The following is a 24,169-nucleotide window of genomic DNA, read 5'->3' as shown; positions in this document are numbered from 1 at the left end:
AAAGCAAGCGGTCAACGTTTCAGGTCAAGACCCTACTTCAGGACTGAAGAAGTCCTGCTGAGTTCCTCGGGCATCATCCTGTTTTTCATCTCCAAAGGATAGGTCTCTTTCTCATCGATGGGTGAATTGCATAATACTGCTATATACGAACTTTCTTCTATTGATTTTTTTAAAAACTTGATTTATAAAATTGACTCAAGTATTCCCTTGTCTTTTATTTGCTCAGAACTGTTGAATGAAATTCTTGTGGTTGGAAAATTGCAAGAGATCTGATCGATTACCCATCACTTCATGCAGTTTCCCATGAAGGTGTTTTATTTCCAACACGAGGAAGATATTTAAACAAAAATCATTCTGCAATACAACAAAATCCGAAACAACGAGAGGCTCAATGTACTCTGGGCTGTAAGTTACGAAGAGCTGGACTGTTCAGCTGAAGGGAGAATGGAACCAATCTTCGGAGCTGTGGTTTCCGATCGGAGATGAAGCGCTGAACGGTGAGTGGGGTGGAGAGAACCGCTCGAAAGAAGTGTGCCGGGTTTGGCGGGGAAGGAGGAGGAGAAGTGGGGGAAGAGGAGTCGGTGAAGCGGCAGCTGATCGCACCGAGTCCCGAAGTCGTGGAGCTGCTCGCAGGGTCGGCGGTTTCCAGCCCGATGATTGAGCCCAGCCTTGGAGCAACCTCATAATCCCTCCCCTTGCAGCGTGGCTCCTTACTATGCTGCGAGTAACTGTCCCATTTTCCACTTATTTTATAGCATTTTCTGTAAATACACCTTTTAGGGCAGCCTCTTATTGTCAACGTAATTGCACTGATTATTTTTAAACTTTGGAAATGTATTGCTTCAGACTCTAGAAGAACTGGAGTTACTGCAAATCTGAAATTAGAACAGTAAATGCTGGAAACACTCAGCAGGTCAGGCAGCGTGTGTGGAGAGAGAAACCACGTTAACGTTTGAGGTCTGTGAGTACAGAAGGTTATGGGTTGGTAACCCAGATGTTTTCAGCATTTTCTGTTTTAATGCACGCGGACTCTTCACGGTTCTGCTGGAAGCAGCTTCTCTTCACCAGATTGTGGTTTTCCATAGTTTTAAGCACAAAATCTAAGCTGACACTTAAGTGCAATACTGAGGAAGTATTGGTATTGGTTTATTATTGTCACTTGTACTGAGGTACAGTGAAAAACTTGTCTTACAAACCGATCGTACAGGTCAATTCATTACACAGTGCGGGTACATTAAGTTAGTACAAAGTGCATTGATGTAGTACAGGTAAAAACAATAACAGTACAAAGTAACGTATCACAGCTACAGAGAAAGTGCAGTGCAATAAGGTGCAAGGGCACAACAAGGTAGATTGTGAGGTCATAGTCTATCTCATTGTATAAAGGAACCGTTCAATAGCCTTACCACAGTGGGGTAGAAGCTGTCCTTACGTCTGGTGGTACGTACCCTCAGGCACCTGCCTCTTCTACCCGATGGAAGAGGAGAGAAGAGAGAATGTCTTGGGTGGGTGGGATCTTTGATTATGCTGGCTGCTTCACCAAGACAACGAGAGGTAAAGACAGAGTCTGAGGAGGGGAGGCTGGTGTCCGTGATGCGCTGGGCTGTGTCCACAACTCTCTGCAGTTTCTTGCAGTCCTGGGCAGAGCTTACTCTTTCAGGTAGATGCAAGATATCTCATAAAGAAGGGGGTTGGGGGGAGGTGGTGGTTATCAGTCAGTTACTAAACATTATTTGGATATTACCACAATGTTGCTTCCTGTGCACAAAATAGCTGCTCTGATTTCTACATTATGACAAAAACTACTTTAATAAAAAGTTAGCATTCTAAAATACTTTGGGAAACTAATTATGATTGCAAGCCACTTTTTCTTGCATTAAATTGCATTGACCAACTGTGTGTAGTTCTCCTGTCTTGACATTTCTTACTCATTGCTAGCCCCTTTATATTAGGAAGTTTTCATATGTTGAATACAACCAACCATCTGTATTATTAGGAAAGGATTTTTTTTTATGATGCTTTAATGACTCTGCTCTCACAGCCCTCGTTAGCTGGTGCCATACATTTTGAAGTTTAGTTCACCTTTTGTAGAAATACAATAGCCAATCTACGCTCAGCCAGTGATATCATGTAGTGATACTGGTTGAAGGATAAAGTTGGATACAGCAGTAGCTTCTGCGGAACACTTCTTCCGGTTCAAGGATTGCCCATTGGCCTTATCCATTTGTTTCCTATCGTGTCAAGCATCCACACTGATCTATTCATCTTTAAAGCACAAGTTAGCTTTTTTGTAACAAACTTAAAAACTGTTCCTTTATAATCATGTAAATTGTATATTCTTTATCCAGTTACTTAAAAGAAAACTTTTATTAGATTTGTAATGTTTTAAGTTTTCACTCTCATTGATTTGCTCCTGTTTTAAATGTGCACTAATTCTATATTTAGTTTTATACTTGGGTGAGTTTGCCTTACAAACACCTGTCTCAGTTTATCCTTCTGTTCTATCTTGAACAGAATTTTAAAATTCGTCACAGTTCATACTCTGTTAAATATGCATATTTAAAGAGGATTAAAATTGGAGCCTCTGCTATTTCCTGTTAGACTTGTGTTCCTAGCAAATGGTACACACCTCCATCGTCTGGAGAAATTTATTTTCTGCACCCATTATTCTTGTGTTATTGGGTGCATCAAGGGTGTAATATGTACACAGTTTAACATCTTTCTAATTAAAAAAAAGACTGCATTCAAATCATTGCCATGAAGCTACTGATGAGATTAATGTAGTTTGTATCTACTGATACATATTGACAAGTGAGGAAAAAAGGATTCCCTTAACTGGACATAATTAGTGTCTCTTGCAATATTACAATTGTCTTGAGATAAAGATGCCCTTGGAATTCGTGGCTTCATCAGCTTTTTTTGTCAGTGAAACACAATTACTTTTAAAGTATGAGAATAGAATATAATTTTTTATTTTTCATTATTCTTTATAATACAACAGGCAGAATAGTACAACAGAGCTGGAGGCCATTTGTCCATGCAGACTCTTTACTAGAGCTATTAAGTTAGTTATTCTCAGCTACTTAAGCAGAGACAAAGGGCATATGTTTAGCTGATTTGTGCTCTCTGTGGATTCCAACAGATTAGTTGAGGGTGTATCATGTCATCCAGTGAGCTCCTCCAACTTTGACAGTCATTAATGATTGTAGTTGTTTTAATTTAGGATGAGCCACATGTGGAAACAAATCTATAAAGGAAGTATGACCCTGACCACTGCCGTGCAGAGACGGTCCTGTTTCCGTGTTGGAAGACTCGTAACCAACTCAGCATCATCTTTCCTCAGTACTGCGTGCAGGTGAGGTTTTTTTCGCTCAAAAATTCAGATATTTTTGTGTACCCAGGTATGTTTCAGTATTTAGCAGTGTTTGCACATGGAATGAGCACAGTTTCAGCTGTACCTTTAGATAAGAGCCCAAAAAACATTGTGTCATCAGTAGAAACCTTTGATTTTCTATTTATTCTTGGGATCTGGGTATCACTGGAAATATGTGACCAAATGTGTTGCCCATCTCTAGTTGTCTGAAATTAGTGGCTAGCTAGGACATTTTAGAGTCTTCTATAGTATGATTATTACCACACCAGCACTCTTGCTACTCTTCCACATTTCCAGGTACAAGTGCTGGGTGTTACAGTCCCACAGCATGGAAACAGGCCCTTTGGCCCACATTGTCCATGCTGACTGTCAATTACCCATCTGCACTAGTTCCATTTACTAGCACTTGGTCCATAGTCTTCCATGCCTTGGCAACTCAAGTGCATGTCCAGGTGGTACTTAAACGTTATGAGGTGGTGCTTCCACCACCCCCCCACCCCCCTCCACTCAGGCAGTGTGTTTCAGATTCCAATCACCTTCCTTGGATCCCCTCTAAACCTCTTGCCCCTTCCCTTAAATCTATACCCTCTAGTTTTTGGACAGCTCTTGTTATGGGAAAAGGTTCCTTATCAGTGTCCTTCATAACTTTGTATATTTCAATCAGGTCCCTCCTCAGCTTCTTCCAAGGAAAATAAATCCAACCTATCTAGCTTCTTCTCATAAGGGAAAAGCCCCATCCCAGGCAATATCCTGTTGAATATCCTCTGCAGCCACATTAGTGTGGTGTCCAGAATGCACACAGTACTCCAGCTGTGGCCTAACCAATGATAAGCTAAGATATTTTTATTAGTCACATGTATATCGAAACACACAGTGAAATGCATCTTTGTGTGGAGTGTTCTGGGGGCAGCCCGCAAGTGTCACCACACTTCCGTCGCCAACATAGCATGCCCACAACTTCCTAACCCATATGTCTTTGGAATGTGGGAGGAAACCGGAGCACCCGGAGGAAACCCACGCAGACACGGGGAGAACGTACAAACTCCTTACAAACAGCAGTGGGAATTGAACCCCGGTTGCTGGTGCTGTAAAGCGTTATGCTAAGATACACCATAACCTCCTTGCTCTTATATTCTATGCCCAGCCAGTGAAAGCTAGTATCCTATATGCCTTCTGCCTCACCTTAGTTACCAGTGCTGCCATCTTCAGGATCCTTGGACTTGTACACCAAGGTGTACATCAATGTTCCCTTGGACCCTATGAATGAGACCTAGTGCACAAGGATTGCTGTACTCTGTAATCAGCATAACAAAAGTAACCTTGACCTCTGCGATGTGCATACAAGTCCTGCATGCACCCATTTATTGTCCATTTCACACATAACAGGAAGTTAATTCAATAATCAATAGAATAAATATCTGTTCCCTTGGACCCTATCGTCCATTGCATACCCTTAGTGATCCTCCTAAGGTGCATCACCTCATACTTATCAGGATTAAATTTCATCTGCCATTGCTCTGCCCATTTTAGCAACTGATCAATATCTTCCTTTAGCCTGAGACTATCCTCCTCAGTATCAACAACACCAATTTTTGTGTCATCTGCAGACTTGCTAATCATACCTCCTGCATTCATAAACGAATGGTTAATGCATATGACAAACAGTCAGGGTCCCAGCACTGATCCCTGTGATACACCACTGGTCACGGGCTTGCAATCACAATAACAACCTTCACCATCACTGTCTACTTATCCACTGATCGAGATCCCTCTAAATCCTGAGAACCATCTTCACTGTCAATGACACCACCTATTCTAGTGTCATCTGCAAACTTACTAAGCACCTCTTGCCTTGCTGCATTCCCTGATATTAGGTCCTTCTCTGTCAGACTGTCTACAAACTGGAACAAAAAGCTCTTCTGGATGCACTTTAAAAAATTCCATCCTCTTAAAAATCCCATCCCCTCTGAGTCTTTCACACTAAAACAGTCCCAGTTAATACTGGGAAAATTGAAATCCCCTATTATTATAATCCTATTACTCTTGCATTTCTATGTGATCTGTATACATATCTGCTCCTTTATCTCATATTGACCGTTAGGAGGTTGAAGTGTATTGTCAGCAGAGCGATCATCCCTTTTTTTTGTTCCTAAGTTCTACCCACATGGCCTCATTTGAAGAGCCTTCTAGTATATCCTCATCCTTTACTACAGAATAGACTTCAATCAATACTGCAATGTCACCTCCACTTTTAAATTCCCCTGCTTCATGTCACGCCTGAAGATTCTATACCCTGGATATGGAGTTGCCAATCCCGCCCTTCTTTCAAACAGGTCTCTGTGATAGAAGCAATATCATGTTCCCATGTGCTGATCAATGATCTACGCTCATTTGCCTTACTATTCCAATTCTTTGCATTATAATATATGTAACTTAGCCTTGTATTCCTCCCATATAATGTACCTTATCATATGTACTCTTGTTCTGCCTACTGGACTGACTTTCTTTTCTTTCTATATTTGACTGCACCACCTCCTGAAATGTACATCTACTCTGCCCCATTCCCCTATCAAATTAGTTTAAGCCCTCCCCAACAGCAGTAGCAAGCCTTCCTGCTAGGATTTTAGTCCCATTTCAGTTCATGTGCAACCCGTCCAGCTTGTACAGGTCCCACCTTCCCCAGAAATGGTCCCAGTTGATCCAGAAATTGAAAGTGCTCCCCCACACCATCCCTTTAGCCACGCTTTCATCTGACCTACCCTCCTGTACCCACTAGCTCATGGCACTACAATTAATCCAGAGGTTATATCCTTAGAGGTCCTGCACTTTAATCTGTGACCTGGCTCCCTAAATTCATGTTGCAGGACCTCATCCCTCTCTTTACCCAGGTTCTTAGTAACAGCGTGGGCCACTGGCTGTTTACCCTCTCCTTCTAGATTGTCCTGCAGTCACTCAGAGACGTCCTTGATCCTGGCACCATCTAGGAACCTCGTTTGTGGCCACGGAAACATCCGTCTTCTCCCCTTGCAATTGAATTCCCTCTCTCTATTGCACTCCTAATCTTTTTCCTCTCCTGTTCAGTAGAGCCATCTGTGATGCCACACACTTGGCTGCTGCTACTTCACCCCACTCCACTCCCCCAGCTGTACCCAACACACTATATCTGTTTGAGAGGAGGATGGCCACAGGGCACTCCTTCTCTACCGCCCACCTGTGTCTACTGCTCTTCCTGCTGGTCACTCATTACTTTTCTGCCTGTGCAGCCAATAATTACAGGGTGAGCAGCTCATTAAACATGCTTTTCCACAATGTCGCAGCATCGTGGATACTCCACGATGAAACTGTCTGCAATTCTACCTGTGCTACAGAGTCTGTCAGGACCTGCAGCTGGACCCACTTCCTGCACATATGGTCACTTGAGACACTGCCAAGTTCTTCTCTTGAATTCCCTTAGTACTCTTGATTAAAGGGAGTAACTAATTATGCTCTTAGCACAAAATGCTACAATCCAAAGTCCCTACCTTTACTTTTACTGAGAAATTAAAGCATTAGAGCAAGGTAACAATATCCACCTTCTGCTACTCCCCTCATCCCTGAAGCCACCTCACCAGTCTGTGAGTCCATTGCACTCCAAGACCAGACTTTTTTTTTCACAAAGTTCTCTGCTCTCTTATACACTCAAACAACAGACCAGTCATCTGAAGTTGATTACAAAAGGGGGTCCCTATTAAGGTATTTGGTTACCTGAAACTGCAAGCTCCAGCTAAAATCTTCTTGCCTACTAGGACTTAGCTGAAAAAGTTATTAGATTTGACTACCAAAATGTAGGACATACTTAAAATGAAAAAAAAAGATTGTACTGAACCTTTTACATATAATGCATATAACTGTGTTTAGATTGTAACTGAATTAGAAACATAGAAAAATAGGAAAACTGCAGCACAATTCAGGCCCTTCGGCCCACAAAGCTGTGCCGAACATATCCCTACCCTAGAAATTACTAGGCTTACCCATAACCCTCTATTTTATTCAGGTCCATCTACCTATCTAACAGTCTCCTGAAAGACCCTATCGTATCCGCCTCCACCACCGTTTCCAGCAGCCCATTCCACACACTCACCACTCTCTGAGTAAAAAGCTTACCCCTGACATTTCCTCTATATCTGCTCCCCAGCACCTTAAGCCTATGTCCTCTTGTGGCCACCATTTCAGCCCTGGGGAAAAGCCTCTGACTATCTACCCGATCAATACCTCTCATCATCTTATACACCTCTATCAGGTTCCCCCTCATCCTCCAAGGAGAAAAGGCCAAGTTCCCTCAGACTGCTTTCATAAGGCATGCTCCGCATTCCAGGCAGCATCCTTGTAAATCTCCTCTGTACCCTCTCTATGGCTTCCACATCTTTCCTGTAGTGAGGCGACCAGAACTGAGCACAGTAAAAGTGGGGTCTGACCAGGGACCTTTCTAGCTGCAACAATACCTCTCGGCTCCTAAATTCAATCCCCGATTGATGAAGGACAATACACCATATGCCTCCTTGACCACAGAGTCAACCTGCGCAGCCGCTTTGAACGTCCTATGGACTCGGACCCCAAGGTCCCTCTGATCCTCTACACTGCCAAGAGTCCTACCATTAATACTATATTCTGCCAACATATTTGACCTACCAAAATGAACCATTTCACACTTATCTGGGTTGAACTGCATCTGCCACTTCTCAGCCCAACTTTGCATCCTATCTATGTCCCCCTGTAACCTCTGACAGCCCTCCAAACTATCCACAACACCCCCAACCTTCGTGTCATCCGCAAACTTACTAACCCACCCCTCCACTTCCTCATCCAGGTTGTTTATAAAAACCACAAAGAGCAAGGGTCCCAGTACAGACCCCTGAGGTCCACCACTGGTCACCGATCTCCACTCAGAATACGACCCTTCAACAACCACTCTTTGCCTCCTGTGGGCCAGCGAGTTCTGGATCCACACTGCAATGTCCCCTTGGATCCCATGTCTCCTCACCTTCTCCATGTATAATGATCAGATGCAGTGTGGTCAGTTATGATTTTAACTGAGTTCAGGCTCTAAATTGATTGACAGAGCTCAGTGTAATCATTATAACACTAAGCATTCTATGTGATGATTGTAAATTAGCTCACTGTTATTATTGACATAGCTGTGTGTTCTGAGTTGCCATGTAAAGTCAGGGTTTCTGGGCTGATGGATCAACAAGTACCATGAAACTTGCAAGAGAGTTGGATTACACCATTCTTCTGCCGAGGATAATACACTTTGGATATCTTTTGGAGATTAAAATGGTATTGTGAATGGAGTGACTGAAGGTATTGTGATTGGCATTGCCGTGCTCGGCTGGGAATTCAGAGATAGCGATGATGTTGAGGCTAGTTTTGGTTTTCTCTTCATTATGTGTCCTCCATCTCTGTTTCAGGTCTGATATAAAGCCAAAGGTGCAGATACACAAACAGAGGCAGCATGTGAAAAGAGGCAAAGCTGTTAGTATCCTCCAGGATCCAGGCATCCCCGTGCTAGGAAAGATGACCAGACAAGAGCTTGTGGAACTGCTAGCAGCCAGTGTGGTATACCAAGAATGTGAGCGTTCACTTCAGTAAAATCAGCTCCATGATATGAGGTTAAGCAGAAAATGCAAGTGGTAACTGCATAAGAGTTTTGGGATGGGGATTATATCTAGAATTACATACATTCCATGTTATACGCAGATTTGTTCTCCACATATCTGTATGCTTACAAGGTCAGTGCCCCATTTTGAATTTTTTGAAAAAATATATCTATAAACGTGGACACAATGAGGAACCAATCATTGTCTGTATAGGTACAGTGATCAGTTTCCAGGTCACTTGTGTCAAGTGGCTCCCTGCTATACACTGCTCTAATGGAGAGCATGCTTTGATTACACAGCCGTGTTGTGTGATTTCAAAACCAATCACTGCTTCTTAGTATCAATAGATTCAATGGAAGGCATTTTTTAGCTAATGTCATTTCCTTTTAGGTATTTAAATATTTCAGTGTGTTGATTCATATGTGTGAATGCTTTTAGAACATTACAGGGCATATTTATGTTTATTTCGGGGGGGTGTATTGGGTACACAGGAGAGAAGCTTAGTGGTATCTGTGTTTTTATTTATCAGTGGGACGTTTGTGCCTCTAATCCTTGTGGAAAGCATATCTGAGTTGAGATCATATGATTTACTTCAAGGTACAATAGTGTGCCCAAAGGTGTGTATTGGGCTCTAGAAGGTCAGTCCTACATATGAAATTTGTGGGTAAGAAAACTGTAAGTCTCACATTTATTGAATTTGCCTTTTTAGAGCTTAACAGCCAAGGAAGTAGATTTTGTTGTAATGCAGGAAATGCAATAGTTGCTTTGTACACAACAAGTTCTCACAAGTAGCTCTGTAACAATGGTTGTTAACCAGGAGGGTTGTGAGAATTAAGCACATATGAAATGTTCCTTTCACATTCCAGTGTTTAAAACCTATGGGTAATAATACTGAATGGGGGATAAATATTGGCTAGGCCTCAGGGATAGTTCCCTGTTGTTCTTCCAAATAGTGTCATGGACACTACATTACATTCACCTGAGAGGGTAAGTGGGGCCTCTGAAAGTTGACACTTTCCAAAGGGCAGCACACTCTCAATCCCGCACTGGAGTGACAGCCTAAAGTTATGCTCAAGTCACTAGATTCAAGTTTAAACCTATAAACCTCTGGCTTGGGAGAGACTGCTAGCAACTGAGCCAATGCTGAAATGTAATTAACGTGGAACATAAAGGTACATTTCTTGGATTGGTGACTCGTGTATCTTGAGACATAAGTCGGAGCTTGGTGCTAAGACCAGCAGGTTAATGTATCTACATGCTGACGGATACGTATCTACTCGGAACCTGTGGCCCTGTGTGTTGTATTTAATCATGGGATACTGCTGGCCTAGCATCCATGCTAATACCTGATAAATATCACTTGCATGTATCTCAGCTATGGTGACCGTACTCTTGTACAATGTTGCTAGTCATTGATTACAGTAACATGTAAGTAATTGACACAGATATAGGGAGTTCCTGTGGAATTACACCCCAGATGGTATCAATAACTTTGGCTAGGAGAAGGGAAAAAGACACAGGAATATTTACTGTTCCCAGGTCAGCCTCTCACAACCATTGTAACTAAACTATAGTGCTAGTGATTTTCTTAGGAGCTGTTTGTTCCTTCTTCTCATCTGTGGAAGCTGGAAACAAACGTGTTTGTTTTACCTATGCCCCTCAGCATAAACTTATGAAGTATTGCCCCCATTGCATTTTGTTCACATACAGAGAAAAATCTTAAATTTTTGTTAATGTTTGGTTCTTTTATTTTGCTGTAATAGAGAAGGTTTTTATCTTAATTTGGACCAGTTAACAGAATTAAACAGTTTGACTGTGAATAGAATCCAGGGGAGAGAAACAAACTACTCATTTCAATCCACACATCTGTGTTTGATTAGCAGCTTTGGTTCTCAGTAATTTTAATCGGTTTGGTCCAGTTAGCTTCAAGTATTTATTGATCCCTTTTGTTTAAATTAGAAAATCTGACTAGTATTCAAAGATAGAAATTTTGATAGCTTCTGTAGTGAGAACAAGAAAAGAACTATTCGAAAGAAAATCACTGGTATCATAGTTTAGTGCAATAGTTGCAGAGCAAACTGCAAGAGGAATTAAGTAAATATTGCAGGATTATACGGTATGATGCTATTACTATTCCTCTCCTTTATTATTGATTAATTTTTTAAAAAAACTATTTCGTGGTTAAATACTCTCAAAAACTAGCATACTGATACTTCACCTTCTGAAGATAAGGAAGGATGATGTGATAGGAATAATACTGTATACAAATGAAAAGTGTGCTTTGTTTGATCCCTGGCAAAAGCTTACTTGGGTTTCTGTTCAAGAAAGCACATCCTGAAACATAAGGAAGTAGGACTTGTATACTTGTGGATGTCCTTAGATAATGAAGCAGTCTGTGTCCGTACATAGTTAGACTTGGAGAATATCCAAGCTTAGGTTCACAGATGACCGTTTCTAACTAAAGTGTAAGTTAATAGTCTTTCTATTATCGAATTCTGCACCAACAGTCGCAAATGAAGAGAAATTTAACCGACCAGCCATATAATCAGTGGCCGCTGGAGCAAGTTAGAGGCTATATATTGAGATCAGTGATTCACATTTTGAATCCCAAAGCTGTTCCATATTGCCAGGATACCATTCAGGACAAGCCATTCTTCTTTACTGAAAGCTGACTTGTCCAACACCTCCAACAGCTACTCCATTCACTACATTGTAGATTGAATATATACCATCTACAATATGCACTACAGCATCTTACCAAAGTTTCTTCAGCAGCATCTCCCAAGCCAATGACCTCCTACTATCTAAAAAGCCTGGGGCTACAGGTGACTGACACTATCATGACCTCTACGTTTCCCAACAAGTTCCACACCATTCTGACTTGGGAATGTAATGCCATTCCATCATTATCCCAAGGCCAAAATCTGGAACTACTTAACTATCAGCACAATGGGTATAACTTCATCTCACTGGGCTACAGTTGTACAAGAACCAGTTCACCTCTACCTTCTCAAGGGCACTTAGGAACCGTTAATAATTACTGCTGCTGTCAGCATGGCACATCTTGTGTGAATGAAAAAAATACAACAAAAATTGCTAGGATTGGAGGAACTTGTTAAGTTCCCAAAAATTAAAATATATTGTGGAAACATTAGTCATACAATCCCTTAACTATGGACAACTTTAATTATTTAGTCTAATTCAATGCTGTGAATATTTCTTTAAGATATATCTTTTGCTGTACTGATAGTTTATATACACAATACTGATATTACAGTTCATGACCAATAGAGGGAGGATTTTTTGATGCACATTGTTTAGGGCATGTGAGCATTTCAAAGAGCTCGAGATACAAACTTTGAGTGTCTGTAAGCGTTTCTGCTGTGTTTTGTCAATAATCTGGTTCCTTAGTTACTTACTGTCTGTTTCTCAACCAGATCCTCTAATTGGCTTTAATAAACCTCCAGGACTCTCTATCACAGGTAATGGTGTGTGTATTCTTGAGCTGAAGTACTTTTCATCTTTCCATTAACGTGCTTGAAGCAATATAAGTAAATTGTACCATTCATGCTACAGTATTATTTTCAATGTATTGTGATTCTAGCAGTATTAGGACATGTCACAGGGTTTACCATTACTAGTAAGGCTTTAACCTCAGCATTATTGTCCTGCATATTTGATTCTCAGCCATGGAACAGAGGCAAATAGAAGTAGCGTTACCATCTGATATGCAGCCTTGACGACTGATTATGGGACATTGCCAATGGCTGATTACAGGATGTCATTGGTGGATTTCTGGAAATTTGTTCCTGGATTTCTTCCCAGTTGGTTGCAGTGTGATAAACCAGTAAAGGGCAAAAAAGGCAGCATAACTAGTGTTTAGACTGCTAACACTGCCTGTATGCAGGAGGAAATATAATCCTATATAATCCCTTTCCTGGCTCTATTTCTGAGGGAATGACTTAAGGATGAAATCAAGCAGGATAATCCACAAAGGTGATAGTTTGTGGCAACTAAAGGGGTCAATGAGACAGGTGTCGTTTTGGGTAGATTGAAGCATGGAGAGTAAAAGCTCATGCACGAATAGTGAACACTTGGTGAGGGGAGTATTGTAGGATGCTCAACACTGCAGAACTCTACCTAAGAAAGAGTTAATGCCTTTAAGAGCATCAGGAAGGAGAGAAAATCTTCAATCAGGAAATAGTTCTCTCAGTTACCATATTATCTTATGGTATATTGATGGTACAAAATCCTAAGGTCATATTGTAAGGTAAGGTGGTAGTTATCAGATCTAGTTAGAAATAAGGAGGATCTTTTCTGTCCAGAGAATATTAGAACTCAATACCACTCGGAGTATTTGAAACAAACAGCTCAGATGCATTCTAGAGAAGCTTTGTGACCATTCTTAATTATCATACTTGCAGCATTTGACTTATACCTGAACCACACACTCAGCACCTGTTGCTATTGTGCACATTTTGGGTACAACTTGCCCAAACATTGCTAATTTTTTTTTAAAGGTTTAATGACCCAGCCAATATTCATAATTGCTGTACCACTTAAAAAAATTAAGTTCTAAGTGGTTTGTTTTTACATTGCAAATATCCATCCTCACCTTGCACCAAACCTTGCTAGGGAGCTTAAACTGGATGTGTTTTGAATGCTGAAAACTTATCCACTGATTTTTTTTTTGCTGGGTACCATCCTTTATGCATTACTGATTGAAAGTTTGTAAATATCGTGGCTATGAACATAATGGAACCTAAACTGTACAGGTGCTGGTGTGAGAGGAAATGTCAATTTGTTGTGCCTTTAGCAGAGATGGGAAGTGAGAAGACCGCTGGGACATTCTGGTCAACGAAAGATAAGGAGTACTTTCCTTCAGCTGCTTTGAGTTTGCATGGGCTGGGGAAAGAACGGGAGAGGAAGACATTAGTACTATCCCTTCAGTTAACACCTAACAAGTTCTGAGCTGTTTTTTGTAGTCTTTGTACGTCGGTGCTCTCAGGAAGTTGGAAATATTTGGCTCAAGTTCAATAAGCTTCTCCCATTTCTATATGCCAAATGAATGAATAGATAGAAGAGCATAGAAACCTGGACCAGCAGTGGACCAAGAAATGATGCTCTGCCTACAGATTGCAGAGTTGCTTAATTTTGCCAACAATGAATGAGAAAGGTTTCTATTTGCAGTCTGTTTTAATGACTGAGATGGAGGGCTGAGTGTAATGCATCCAGGTTCGCTGGCAGATCTAAGATGTGCTAGTAGTTATGAAGAGCACATAAAGAATCTGCAAAGGGATTTCGACAGGTTGTAAGTGGACAAAAGGATGCTAATGGAGTGAAATATGGAGGTTTCCACTTTGGTAGAAAGCATAGAAAAGCGCAGTATTTAAATGCTCTGAAGTTATTAAATGTTGGTGTTCAGAGAGATCTGGGTGACCTTCTCTAAGCGACACAGAAAGTTAGCATGCACGTGCAGCAAGTAATCAAGGAGGCAAATGGATCAGTGACCTTTATTACAAGGGGGATGGACTACAAGGAAGTCTTGCCACAGCTGTACAGAGATTGGGTGAGGCCACACCTGGAATACTGTATACCGTTTTGGTCATCTTAATAAGGAAGGATATATTTGTCTTGGAGGTGAGGTTCATTGGCTGATATCACTGACAGTCACATAAAATTCACTGATTCCTGAATGGGAGAGTTGTCTTATGAGGAAAGAAATGAGCAATATAGGTCTGGAGTCTAAAAGAATAGGAGATGATCTCATTTAAAGTTATGATTCAGAAGGGGATTGACAAAGTAAATGCTGCAGAAAGGATTCAGTCATTTTGGATTGAGGTGAGGAGGAATTTATTATTCTTGGAGGATTATGAAACCTTGACATTCACTATCCAAGGGAGCTTTGGCTGCTAATATTTTAAACATATTCAAGACTGGGACAGATGGATTGTTTTCTTTGGAGCATCAGAGGCTGAGGGGTGACCCGATAGAAGTAGATAAAATGATGAGAGGCATAGACAAGGTAGATAGTGAGAGTCTTGTTCCCAGGGTGGAAATGTCAAATACTAGAGGGCACAGGTTTAAGGTGAGGGGGGGAGAGTTTAAAGGAGATTTGTGAGGCAAGTTTGTTTTACACAGAGAGTTACAGGTGTCTGGAACTCACTGCCAGGGAAGTGGAAGCAGATGTGATAGCAATGCTTAAGAGGCATTTAGACAGGCACACAAACAGGCAGGGAATGGAGGGATATGGACCACGTGCAGGCAGATGGGATTAGTTTAAATTTTTCATCATGGTCGGCACAAACGACGTGGGCCGAAGGGCCTGTCCTGTGATGTACTGTTCTATGTTCTATGATCCAGATGCATTTTTGGGCCTTGGGGGCAGGGGTCAGGTAGGAATGTTGAGTTGAAGCCAAAGATGTTACCATCATGGAGGAGGTACAGGACCCACACTCAAAGTTTCAAGAACAGCATCTTCCCCTCTGCCATCAGATCTCTGAATGGTCCATGGACACTACCTCATTATTCCTCTTTTGCACTATTTATTTATTTTTGTAACTTATAGTAATTTTTACATCTTTATGTCTTGCACTGTACTGCTGCCACGAAACAACAAATTTCACGACATATTTCAGTGATAGTAAACCTGATTCTGATTCTGAGATAATATCAGCCATGACCTTATTCAATGGCAGAGAAGATTCAATGGACTGTGTCCTTCTTGTGCCCCTATTTATATTCATAAAAAGATAAAGCATGCCTTTTTTTCTCCCCCATCGTACATCAGGTACGTCAGACCTTTGCTTGACTTCACTGCTTCCAGATCTTCAGCAGCAGCTGCAGCTTTCCGAAACGCTTCATGTTGTGAAAGCAAGTCACAGGTGGGTAGCTTCGTGGTGGGAATATGACCGTTTTCTTCTTGGATCCATTGTGCAAGATATTAAATAAGCCGTCTGTACATAGTTGGAATGTAATTTAGAAGTTGGGAAATACATATGCAAGAAGAGAAAATAATGATTTTTATACAGGGCTAAAGTGTATCCAGAGTAATGCAGACAGGACTAAATGCAAGTTGGATTAGGGCAGCTGCCCATAGAAAACCAGGTTGTTTGCACAGCTAGACAGGTGTCCAGAATGCGTGCTGGAGTGGCGTGAACAACTATAGGGGCAGAATGCATTCACAGATATAAAGTATGCAATGGACCAATGCTAGCTCTTTTGTACAACCATAGCACCATACAATTCCATCATGGGTTACATATAAGAGAGAAGAGAAGGTTGCAGCAGTGCCGTTATGTACAATTTGGATCACCATAAATAGTACCAATGATATGCAGGTACTGACAACACACCATTTTTGCAACTAAACATAGAAGTCTTGCAGATCAAGGTATCTCACTGAAATAGTCCTCATTTTTGAAGACTCTACTACTACACTAATCACGTACAGTATATAATTCTACTTTGTGATTTGTATGTTGCAAATGAGTGTACTGTGTAACTTGAGTTGTGACAAGTCTCTTAACCCTCAGTATCCAGCCTTACTTGCAGTTGACTCTTCTGTTTTATTCACAGGGACTATTCTGGTCTGGTTCTGCTTTCCACCTGTCACCAAACCACCAAACACATCGAGGATGCCTTCATCCAGGCTCGCAGAAAGAAGGAAACATTAGCAAGTTACTGGTAATGGCTGAATTACCATGCAAACTTTAAATAACCCAAAAATAAAACCTTGTATATCAAACCCCAGGTCCTGTTCACAAATACTGATCAAAGGAACAAATCCTAGTAACAGTACCTCAATCATAGCACCTGTCAACAAATCAACAATATGCCTGGGATAGCAAGGTATTAGGGGCCATAATTTTAAGGTGATTGGAGGAAGATATAAGGGGGGTGTCAGGAGTAAGTTTTTTCCATAGAGAGTGGTGGGTGTGTGGAATGCACTGCTGGTAGAGGTGGTGGAAGCAGATATATTAGGGACATTTAAGAGACTCTTAGATAGGCACATGAATGATAGAGAAATGGGGAGCTATGTGGGAGGGAAGGGTTAGATAGATCTTAGAGCAGGATAAAATGTTGGCGCAACATTGTGGGCCGAAGGGCCTGGACTGTGCTGTTTGTTCTATGTATGTAGAAATTGGTGTTGGTCACAAAATTTTTCTTTGTTTTCCACTATATCTGCACGACAAAAGCTATTTCACAAAGATCTTGGTCTGATAAGGTGCCAACAATGTGACTGTTAGAAACAGAACATCACCAAATACAGGGTGTAAATAAACACGGGATAACAGTACTGTTATGAATTGAATATTAATCAGTGCACAGAGTGACAGGGCTATTACTGTTTGTATGTCAGTGAGTACTGAGGATGGCAGGCTGTTACAACTTGAATTTTCATTGAGAAGTACAGGAAATGACAGAGTGTGACTGCTTGAAAATTGCTGAGCACAAGGAACAACAGCACAGGAGGGGTGACCTTACAGAGGTTACAAAATCATGAGGAGCATAGATAGAGCAAATGCACTCAGTCTTTTTCCCAGGGAAATGGAATCAAAAACTAGAGGGCATAGGTTTAAGGTGAGAGAGGAAAGATTTAAAAGGGACCTGAAGGGCAACTTCTTAACACAGAGGGTGGTGTGCATGTGAGACAAGCTGCCAGAGAAAGTAGTTGAGGCACTACAATTTAAAGACATTTGGACAGGTACATGGGCAGGAAAGGTTTAGAGGATATGGGCCAAACATGGGCAAATGGAAGTAGCTGAGATGTTTCTGTGCTGTATAACTCTGTATACCTCTATGACTCCATACACAATTGACATGAGTTGAAAATTAATAAGGACAGGGAGTGGCATGGCTATCATAAGTTGAATGTTACTGAACACCATGAATGACGGGGCTATTACTATCTGAATAACAAAACTGTTTGTCTTGGGAGTAGCATGTGACAAGGCAGACTGGTTTAAACCTGTTTCAAATATATTTACCATGTTGTGCAACTAATCTATTTTTTGCAAAAAAAAGATATCTTGTGTTTTTTTTCGCTGTGGATTCAAATACCACTCTCGTGTAATAATGTGACTGCCTTGACCTATGTCTCCGGGTGTGGAGTTGTGATTGGAATGATGGAGGTTAGTGCGTGCACTGATATGGATATGGGTGTGGATGAGAGGTGGTAGAAGGATGCATGTGTGGTCACAGCTGCTTGTTCAAGAACAGTGATAGCAAAGTGCAAGCCCTGTTGCTAGAAGAAATTAAATACTAAGGAGCTGTGTAGGAGGAGATGTGTCAGTGGCTGGGGTGCAAAACATGAGAAATTTTTGTTTTCAGTTTATAAGAGGAGTCATAATCAGGGTCATAGAGCATGGAAGCAGACCCTTCGGCCCAACTCGTCCATTCCGACCAAGATGCCCATCCAAGCTAGTGCCATATGCCCGCGTTTGACCGATATCCCTCTAAACCTTTCCAATCCATGTACCTGTCCAAGTGCCTTTGAAATGTTTTTTATTGTACCTGCCTCAACCACTTCCTCAGGCAGCTCATTCCATATTCATACCACTCTCTGTGTGGACAAAGTTGCCTCTCAGGTTCCTAATAAATCTTTTAAGTATTTCCCCTCTCATCTTAAACCTGTGCCCTCTAGTTCTTGATTCCCTATCCCTTGGAAAAAGACTGTGTGCATTCACCCTATCCATGCCCCTCATGATTTTATACACCTTTATAAGGCCCCTCAGTCTCCTATACTCAAGGAATAAAGTCCTAGCCTGCCCTACCTCTCCCTATAACCCAGTCCCTTGAGTCTTTCCAGCTTACTGACATCTTTCCTATAAAAAGGGTGACTAAAACTGAATGCAATACTCTGAGTGCGGCCTCACCAAAGTATTGTACAACTGCAACATAACATCCCAACTTCTATATGTAAAGCCCTGACTGATGAAGGCCAGCGTGCCAAAAGCCTTTTTCACCACTCTGTCAACCTGTGACGCCACTTTCAGGGAACTATGTACTTGTACTCCTAGGTCCCTCTGTTCTGCAACACTCCCCAGGGCCCTAACCTTCACCGTGAAAGCCCTACCTTGGTTTGACTTCCCAAAATGCGACATCTTGCACTTATCTGAATTAAACTCCATTTGCCATTCCTTGGCCCTTTTTCCCAGCTGATCAAGATCCCATTGTAATTCTTGATAACCATCTTCACTGTCAGTGACACCACCTATTTTAGTGTCATCTGCAAACTTACTAACCATGCCTTGTACATTCTTATCCAAATCATTGATACAAATGACAAGCAACAATAGGCTCAACTTGGGGCAATTTACAGTGGCTAATTAGCCAACCAACTGTCACGTCTTTGGGATGTGGGGAACTGGAGCAACCAGGGGTGACCCATATGGTCACGGGGAGAACATGCAAACTCCACACAGACAGCACTCGAGGTCAGGACTGAACTCGGGTCTCTGGCTTCATGAGACAGTGGTCGTACTCGTGGCACCATTGTGCTATCCAGACATGCCTTTGAGTACCATCATCTGCATTTTCCCCTTCAAATCTCGCAATGTTCTTTGTACCTGCCTCACAATATTACTGTAACTGATTAATTCAAAATTGTAATTACATGCCACGTGAAGGTGGTGTAAATCCCGTGCAATCATTCTGGAGCTCTGTGTGCTTGTGAATCCAGTTCTTTGAGTATTTGCATTTGCTGTATTTTTTTCCCAACAGTGCAGTGACAGTGGGTGTTCCAGAACCTGCGGAGGGCGAAATCAACATTGCCCTGAAACAACAGAATATTGGTGAGCAAAAGCTGGTACGTTTCTGCTTGATACACACCCTTCTGATTTTGATAATGCAATAAATGGCACAGCGGAACAATTGTCAATGAATAATAAAAGCAAAAATGAAACAAGAAGGTGGACTGCAACATAAGAACTTCCTAAAGTGATTGTCCATCATTGAAGAATGAGAGGAACAACAATTTTTCTGTTCCTAAGTGATGGTAACATACATCAATTGGAAGTAGCTTGCACATAACAGGCTACTAATCCACTTGAGCACATTTTTTATTTGTTTCTGGGATGTGGGCATAGCTGGCAACGGCATTTACTGTCCAACCCTTAATTGCTCTTGTGAAGGTGTTGATGAGCCGCCACCTTGATCTGCTGCAGTTCTTCTGGTGAAGATATTCCCATTGCAGTTGGGTAGGGAGTTCCAGGATTTTGATCCATTGACAATGAAGGAACAACAGTATATTTCCAAGTCAGGATGTTGTGAGACTAATAACCTGCAGATGGTGGCATTCCGAGGCATCTGTGGGCAGCTCAAGTGACCTGGGTTTTATCCTGATCTCTGATGCTGCTTGTGTGGAGTGTGCATGTTCTCCCTGTGAGTTTCCTCAGATTGCTCTGGTTTCCTTCCATATCCCACAGATGTGCAGGTTGGTAGGTCAGATAGCCACTGTAAATTCCCCCTATCTGTAGGTGAATGGTAGAATCATAATGCATTGTCCAATTTTAACACTTGGTCATATTTTCTTAGGGTGACAACTTAGAGTGAAATTGTGTTAGCATACTTTGTTATGCCAATAGGTGGTTCCTGTGTTTCACCCTACTCCTGGAAACTTTCAGCGGAAAGAAGCAAAGAAAGCAATTACACGATACAAAGTTCTGGATGCTGCAGCTGGTTGTGCTTTAGTGCAGCTTCTGCCTCTTACAAGTAAGTCTGTCCAATATTAGCTATGAAAGTGTTGCTAATCCATTAATGTGGAATACAGATCATATAGTCTTTCAATTTATGATGCAGGAGAGAGCAGAAAAATATGGAAACCTGTAGTTGGGTGGGGAGTGTGGGCAGATGCTTGTTCCTGGGTTGTTTCTCCACTGATGATCTCTAATCTGTTTCTGGCAGAGGTTGAACAGAGAGCTGTTCCTTATAAGCCTCTACTGCTAAAACTTGACTTATAATGTGGGGGGAATTTTCATAGGTTTACTCAGCTTTTCTTTGCTTCCTTGATCCAACCTATTTCTGAATGTCTTCTAAAGTTTGAAAATGATAAATCCATCATTACTTTAAGTTGTAAGCCCCTGTCTTGGCCCTGGGCAGTTTGTAACAAAAGAAGCATTCATTGCAAATAAAGATTTCCTTAAGTGGATTCATTTTGTATGAAGGTTGGGTCAAGTGGATATTATATCCTGGTTAAACATTAAAACTTTCCATTTTTATATACTTTTCCTTCCAGCCTTTGAGAGCTTGTTGGAAGTTCACCTCGCTGTCAAACTCTGCACAGTTCTTGGGGATCACGTATACTCTGCCCGCCTGGGCAAGGTTCTTGGAGTTCCTTTCTGCCTTCCTGCAGAATCAGTAATTCCTCAAACTCAGGTAAGTGCATTAGGGATAAGAAGCTGAAGGGTGACTGGTTGTTGTTGGGAAGGATGAGGCCAGAGCAGATTGGGAGGTTGTGAGGACACTGGGTGGGTGATGTAGGATGCAAGAGAAACAGCATTGAAAACCAAAATAAACTTCTAATGCTGGAATCTAAAACAAAAACACAAAATACTGGAAGTACTCAGCAGGTCAGGACACATCTGTGGGAAGAGAAACAGAGTCAACTTTTCAAGTTGGAGACCCTTCGTCAGAAGTAGGGAAATGGCTGCTGGATCTGGAGTCGAGGCAAAATGAAGTAGGGTTGCATGTGTGTAACTTGCATATTTCTTCATCAGAATCTAGTCTTTGCCCCCATTCACCCCTTTTATTCTTACCATTCTAAATGACCTGTACTGATAGTGTTCAAGCATCCTAAATAATCAATGATTTTTATATACTAAATTTTCTTTACTTGCACTGTCAGGAAGACAATAGGTGTTAAAACTCGCTGACATTGTCCAAGTCTGTCTTGGTATTGAATTATTTTTTGTCTGTCCCAATATCAGCAGGTATCAGATGATCCTTGCTTAAACTGTACACATCCGATTAACCATTGCATAATTCTTACAAACACTGCATTTTCCTTATTAGGTATTGGATGAGTCCTTGCTGCGGAAGCTACATTTGGATCAAAAACAGATGTGGAAAATACCAATTCACCTTCACTTACAAAGACTTACAATTCCACCGTTTGAAACTAAGAAATCAGAGACAGTCATTACAGCTGCTCCCCTGGCTTACTTCACCAGGACTCTTGAACTCCTGGGTTTAACAATGAATGGATCTGCTGATGAAAGTATAAGGAAAAGAAGGAAATGAAGAATTACGTTCAGGGCTGTCTGAGCCAGAACTCTGAGATAAAGGCCCAACTTCTGTGTGGTCATAGTGAAATCCAAATGTTAGAAACTTATAAGATCAGGACATGTTTGTAACAGTCCTTCTTTCACAACACGATGACATGGAACTGAATGACTGCAACCTGCAGAGATGGTACAGATCTCCAGGACAATCATAACAATTGTACCTTAATTAAAATGAGTTTAGAAATTGGGTTAAATAAATATTTTTTGGTTTTCCTCATTCTCGTGGTCCTCAATTCAGAAAATAAAATCAGGTTCCTATTCATATGAAGAATCATTGACCTAAAATGTCGTTTCTCTCTCTACTGATGCTGTCTGATCTTGAGTTTTACCAGCATTTCCTGTTTATATTTCAAGTTTCTCACTTCTGATTGTTAACCAATGCTCACAACTAACAGTGTACCTATTAGAGATATGGGTGATAACTTGCAGTTTGATGTGATGTTTCTGTAGCTTATCTAAGCTTATACCTGCACACTTGATTGAGATAGTAAAACTGCTGGCATCAGTGGATTCCTATTCTAATAAGAGTTGACAAATTCAGGAGAAATGAGTTAATAAAGAAAAATATAAGGGTGGAAATACCTGGCTACAATGCTAAACCAGTTGGTGGTCTGTTGTGAGAAATCCACATGGATGTCACGTGACAGTAACGACACTGACCCCCCCCCGCTGACTGGAGGACAGCATTGCTCCTCTGATCAGAAGTGGTACTACTGTCAATCAAGGTGCAGCTCCACCCACCCCTCAGGTGTGAGAGTACCTTTTTGCATCTGAACCTGCCTGACCAGTATCCTTTGTCTCTGAACCTACTTGACCATTGGCTGTGGCAGGAACCTTTGTCTTTGACTTCCACACCATTGGCTCATTCAAATCACAACAGTGAGGCTCCACCCAGCCTCCTAGCACCATAAGAAGGGCTGCCTCCCCTAGCCCTGCCTCTTTTGATGTCCCCAGGAGTAGTGAGACAACACTGCAGAGATCATTGGTAAAAGTGCATCACCACATGGTCAGGGAGCAGTTCACTCAGTCTCAGGGAGTGTTAAGGGCCAATGCTAGTGTGGGACAGGCATTGAAGTGTTATATCCTGAAGTTGTACATTTTGTGTGTGTGCGTGCACACTTGTGTTACCCCAGTTGCAATTTCCCTTGTGTTCGTGGTATCCTGTGCGTGATGAGCATGTCTGTTCCCATCCATTCTGTCCTGCATTCACTTTTGTGATTAAACTAGCTTTGGTCTACAAAGCTTGTTTCCAGAGTCCTTGATCCTTAAGACAGTTAAAAGAACAATTTCACACAACATGGTCACTGCAATGAGTTACAATACTGATGTAAACCCAGGGAGATTTCATTGCTTGCCGACTTAAATCCAGCTGGCTCTGTCTGACATTGCAAAAGACTGTTTATCCACTTAGTTATGTTTGGTCTCTATCCTGGTGAAACAGTACATACTGGTTTACTCAAACTTAAAATATTACACCTATATAAACTGTCTGGGTGTAGATAGGGTTACATAAAATCAAGCCTGAAGCCATACATGCAAGCAGTACTAGGAAAGTAGAGTCAAGCACAGTGTAACTGGTATTGCAACCTGAAGGTCTGTAATGGTACCGAAGTGTGCCTGATTATAAATGGATTGGAAGCTTTTATTGGTTGATCTTGTGAAGATTTAGAAAGTATTAAACCCACTGCCTAGAATTTGCATCGGCACACTCTGACTTACTGCTCTTTAAAGTGACTAGAAGAACAAATCACAAGTACTTTGGGTAATGTTCTTTAGCTGTAGGTTTCTCACCCATGTATGTACCAGTTCAAAAGCAACTCACAGTTTAATGAAAGATCTGCAGCACCATTGTGCAAACTTGATTTCACATGTGT

General features: G+C 41.4%; 1 protein-coding gene across 4 annotated transcripts; it reads left to right on the top strand.

The window, feature by feature from the left end:
• The first annotated feature begins 514 nt into the window (after positions 1-514).
• LOC127571728 (mitochondrial mRNA pseudouridine synthase RPUSD3-like) lies at positions 515-22,512 on the top strand. Of its 4 annotated transcripts, none has more exons than XM_052018375.1 (10): positions 515-724; positions 3,224-3,355; positions 8,821-8,981; positions 12,447-12,491; positions 15,800-15,893; positions 16,588-16,695; positions 19,735-19,819; positions 20,598-20,724; positions 21,248-21,387; positions 22,024-22,512. In XM_052018375.1, exons 2-10 carry the CDS (start codon positions 3,225-3,227, stop codon positions 22,249-22,251), a joined length of 1,119 nt encoding a protein of 372 aa, XP_051874335.1. In that variant the 5' UTR covers positions 515-724; position 3,224; the 3' UTR covers positions 22,252-22,512. The 4 variants fall into 4 exon arrangements, with proteins under 4 accessions (XP_051874335.1, XP_051874336.1, XP_051874338.1 ...); XM_052018376.1 differs by having other exon boundaries at positions 3,210-3,355; XM_052018377.1 differs by lacking the exon at positions 515-724 and adding an exon at positions 851-957.
• The last annotated feature ends 1,657 nt before the right edge of the window (positions 22,513-24,169 follow it).

The sequence above is a fragment of the Pristis pectinata genome, chromosome 6 (genome assembly GCF_009764475.1).
Source record: "Pristis pectinata isolate sPriPec2 chromosome 6, sPriPec2.1.pri, whole genome shotgun sequence".
NCBI classification, from domain to species: domain Eukaryota; kingdom Metazoa; phylum Chordata; class Chondrichthyes; order Rhinopristiformes; family Pristidae; genus Pristis; species Pristis pectinata.
Note: the sequence above shows the minus strand (reverse complement) of the source record. Positions and strands in the feature narration are given on the sequence as shown.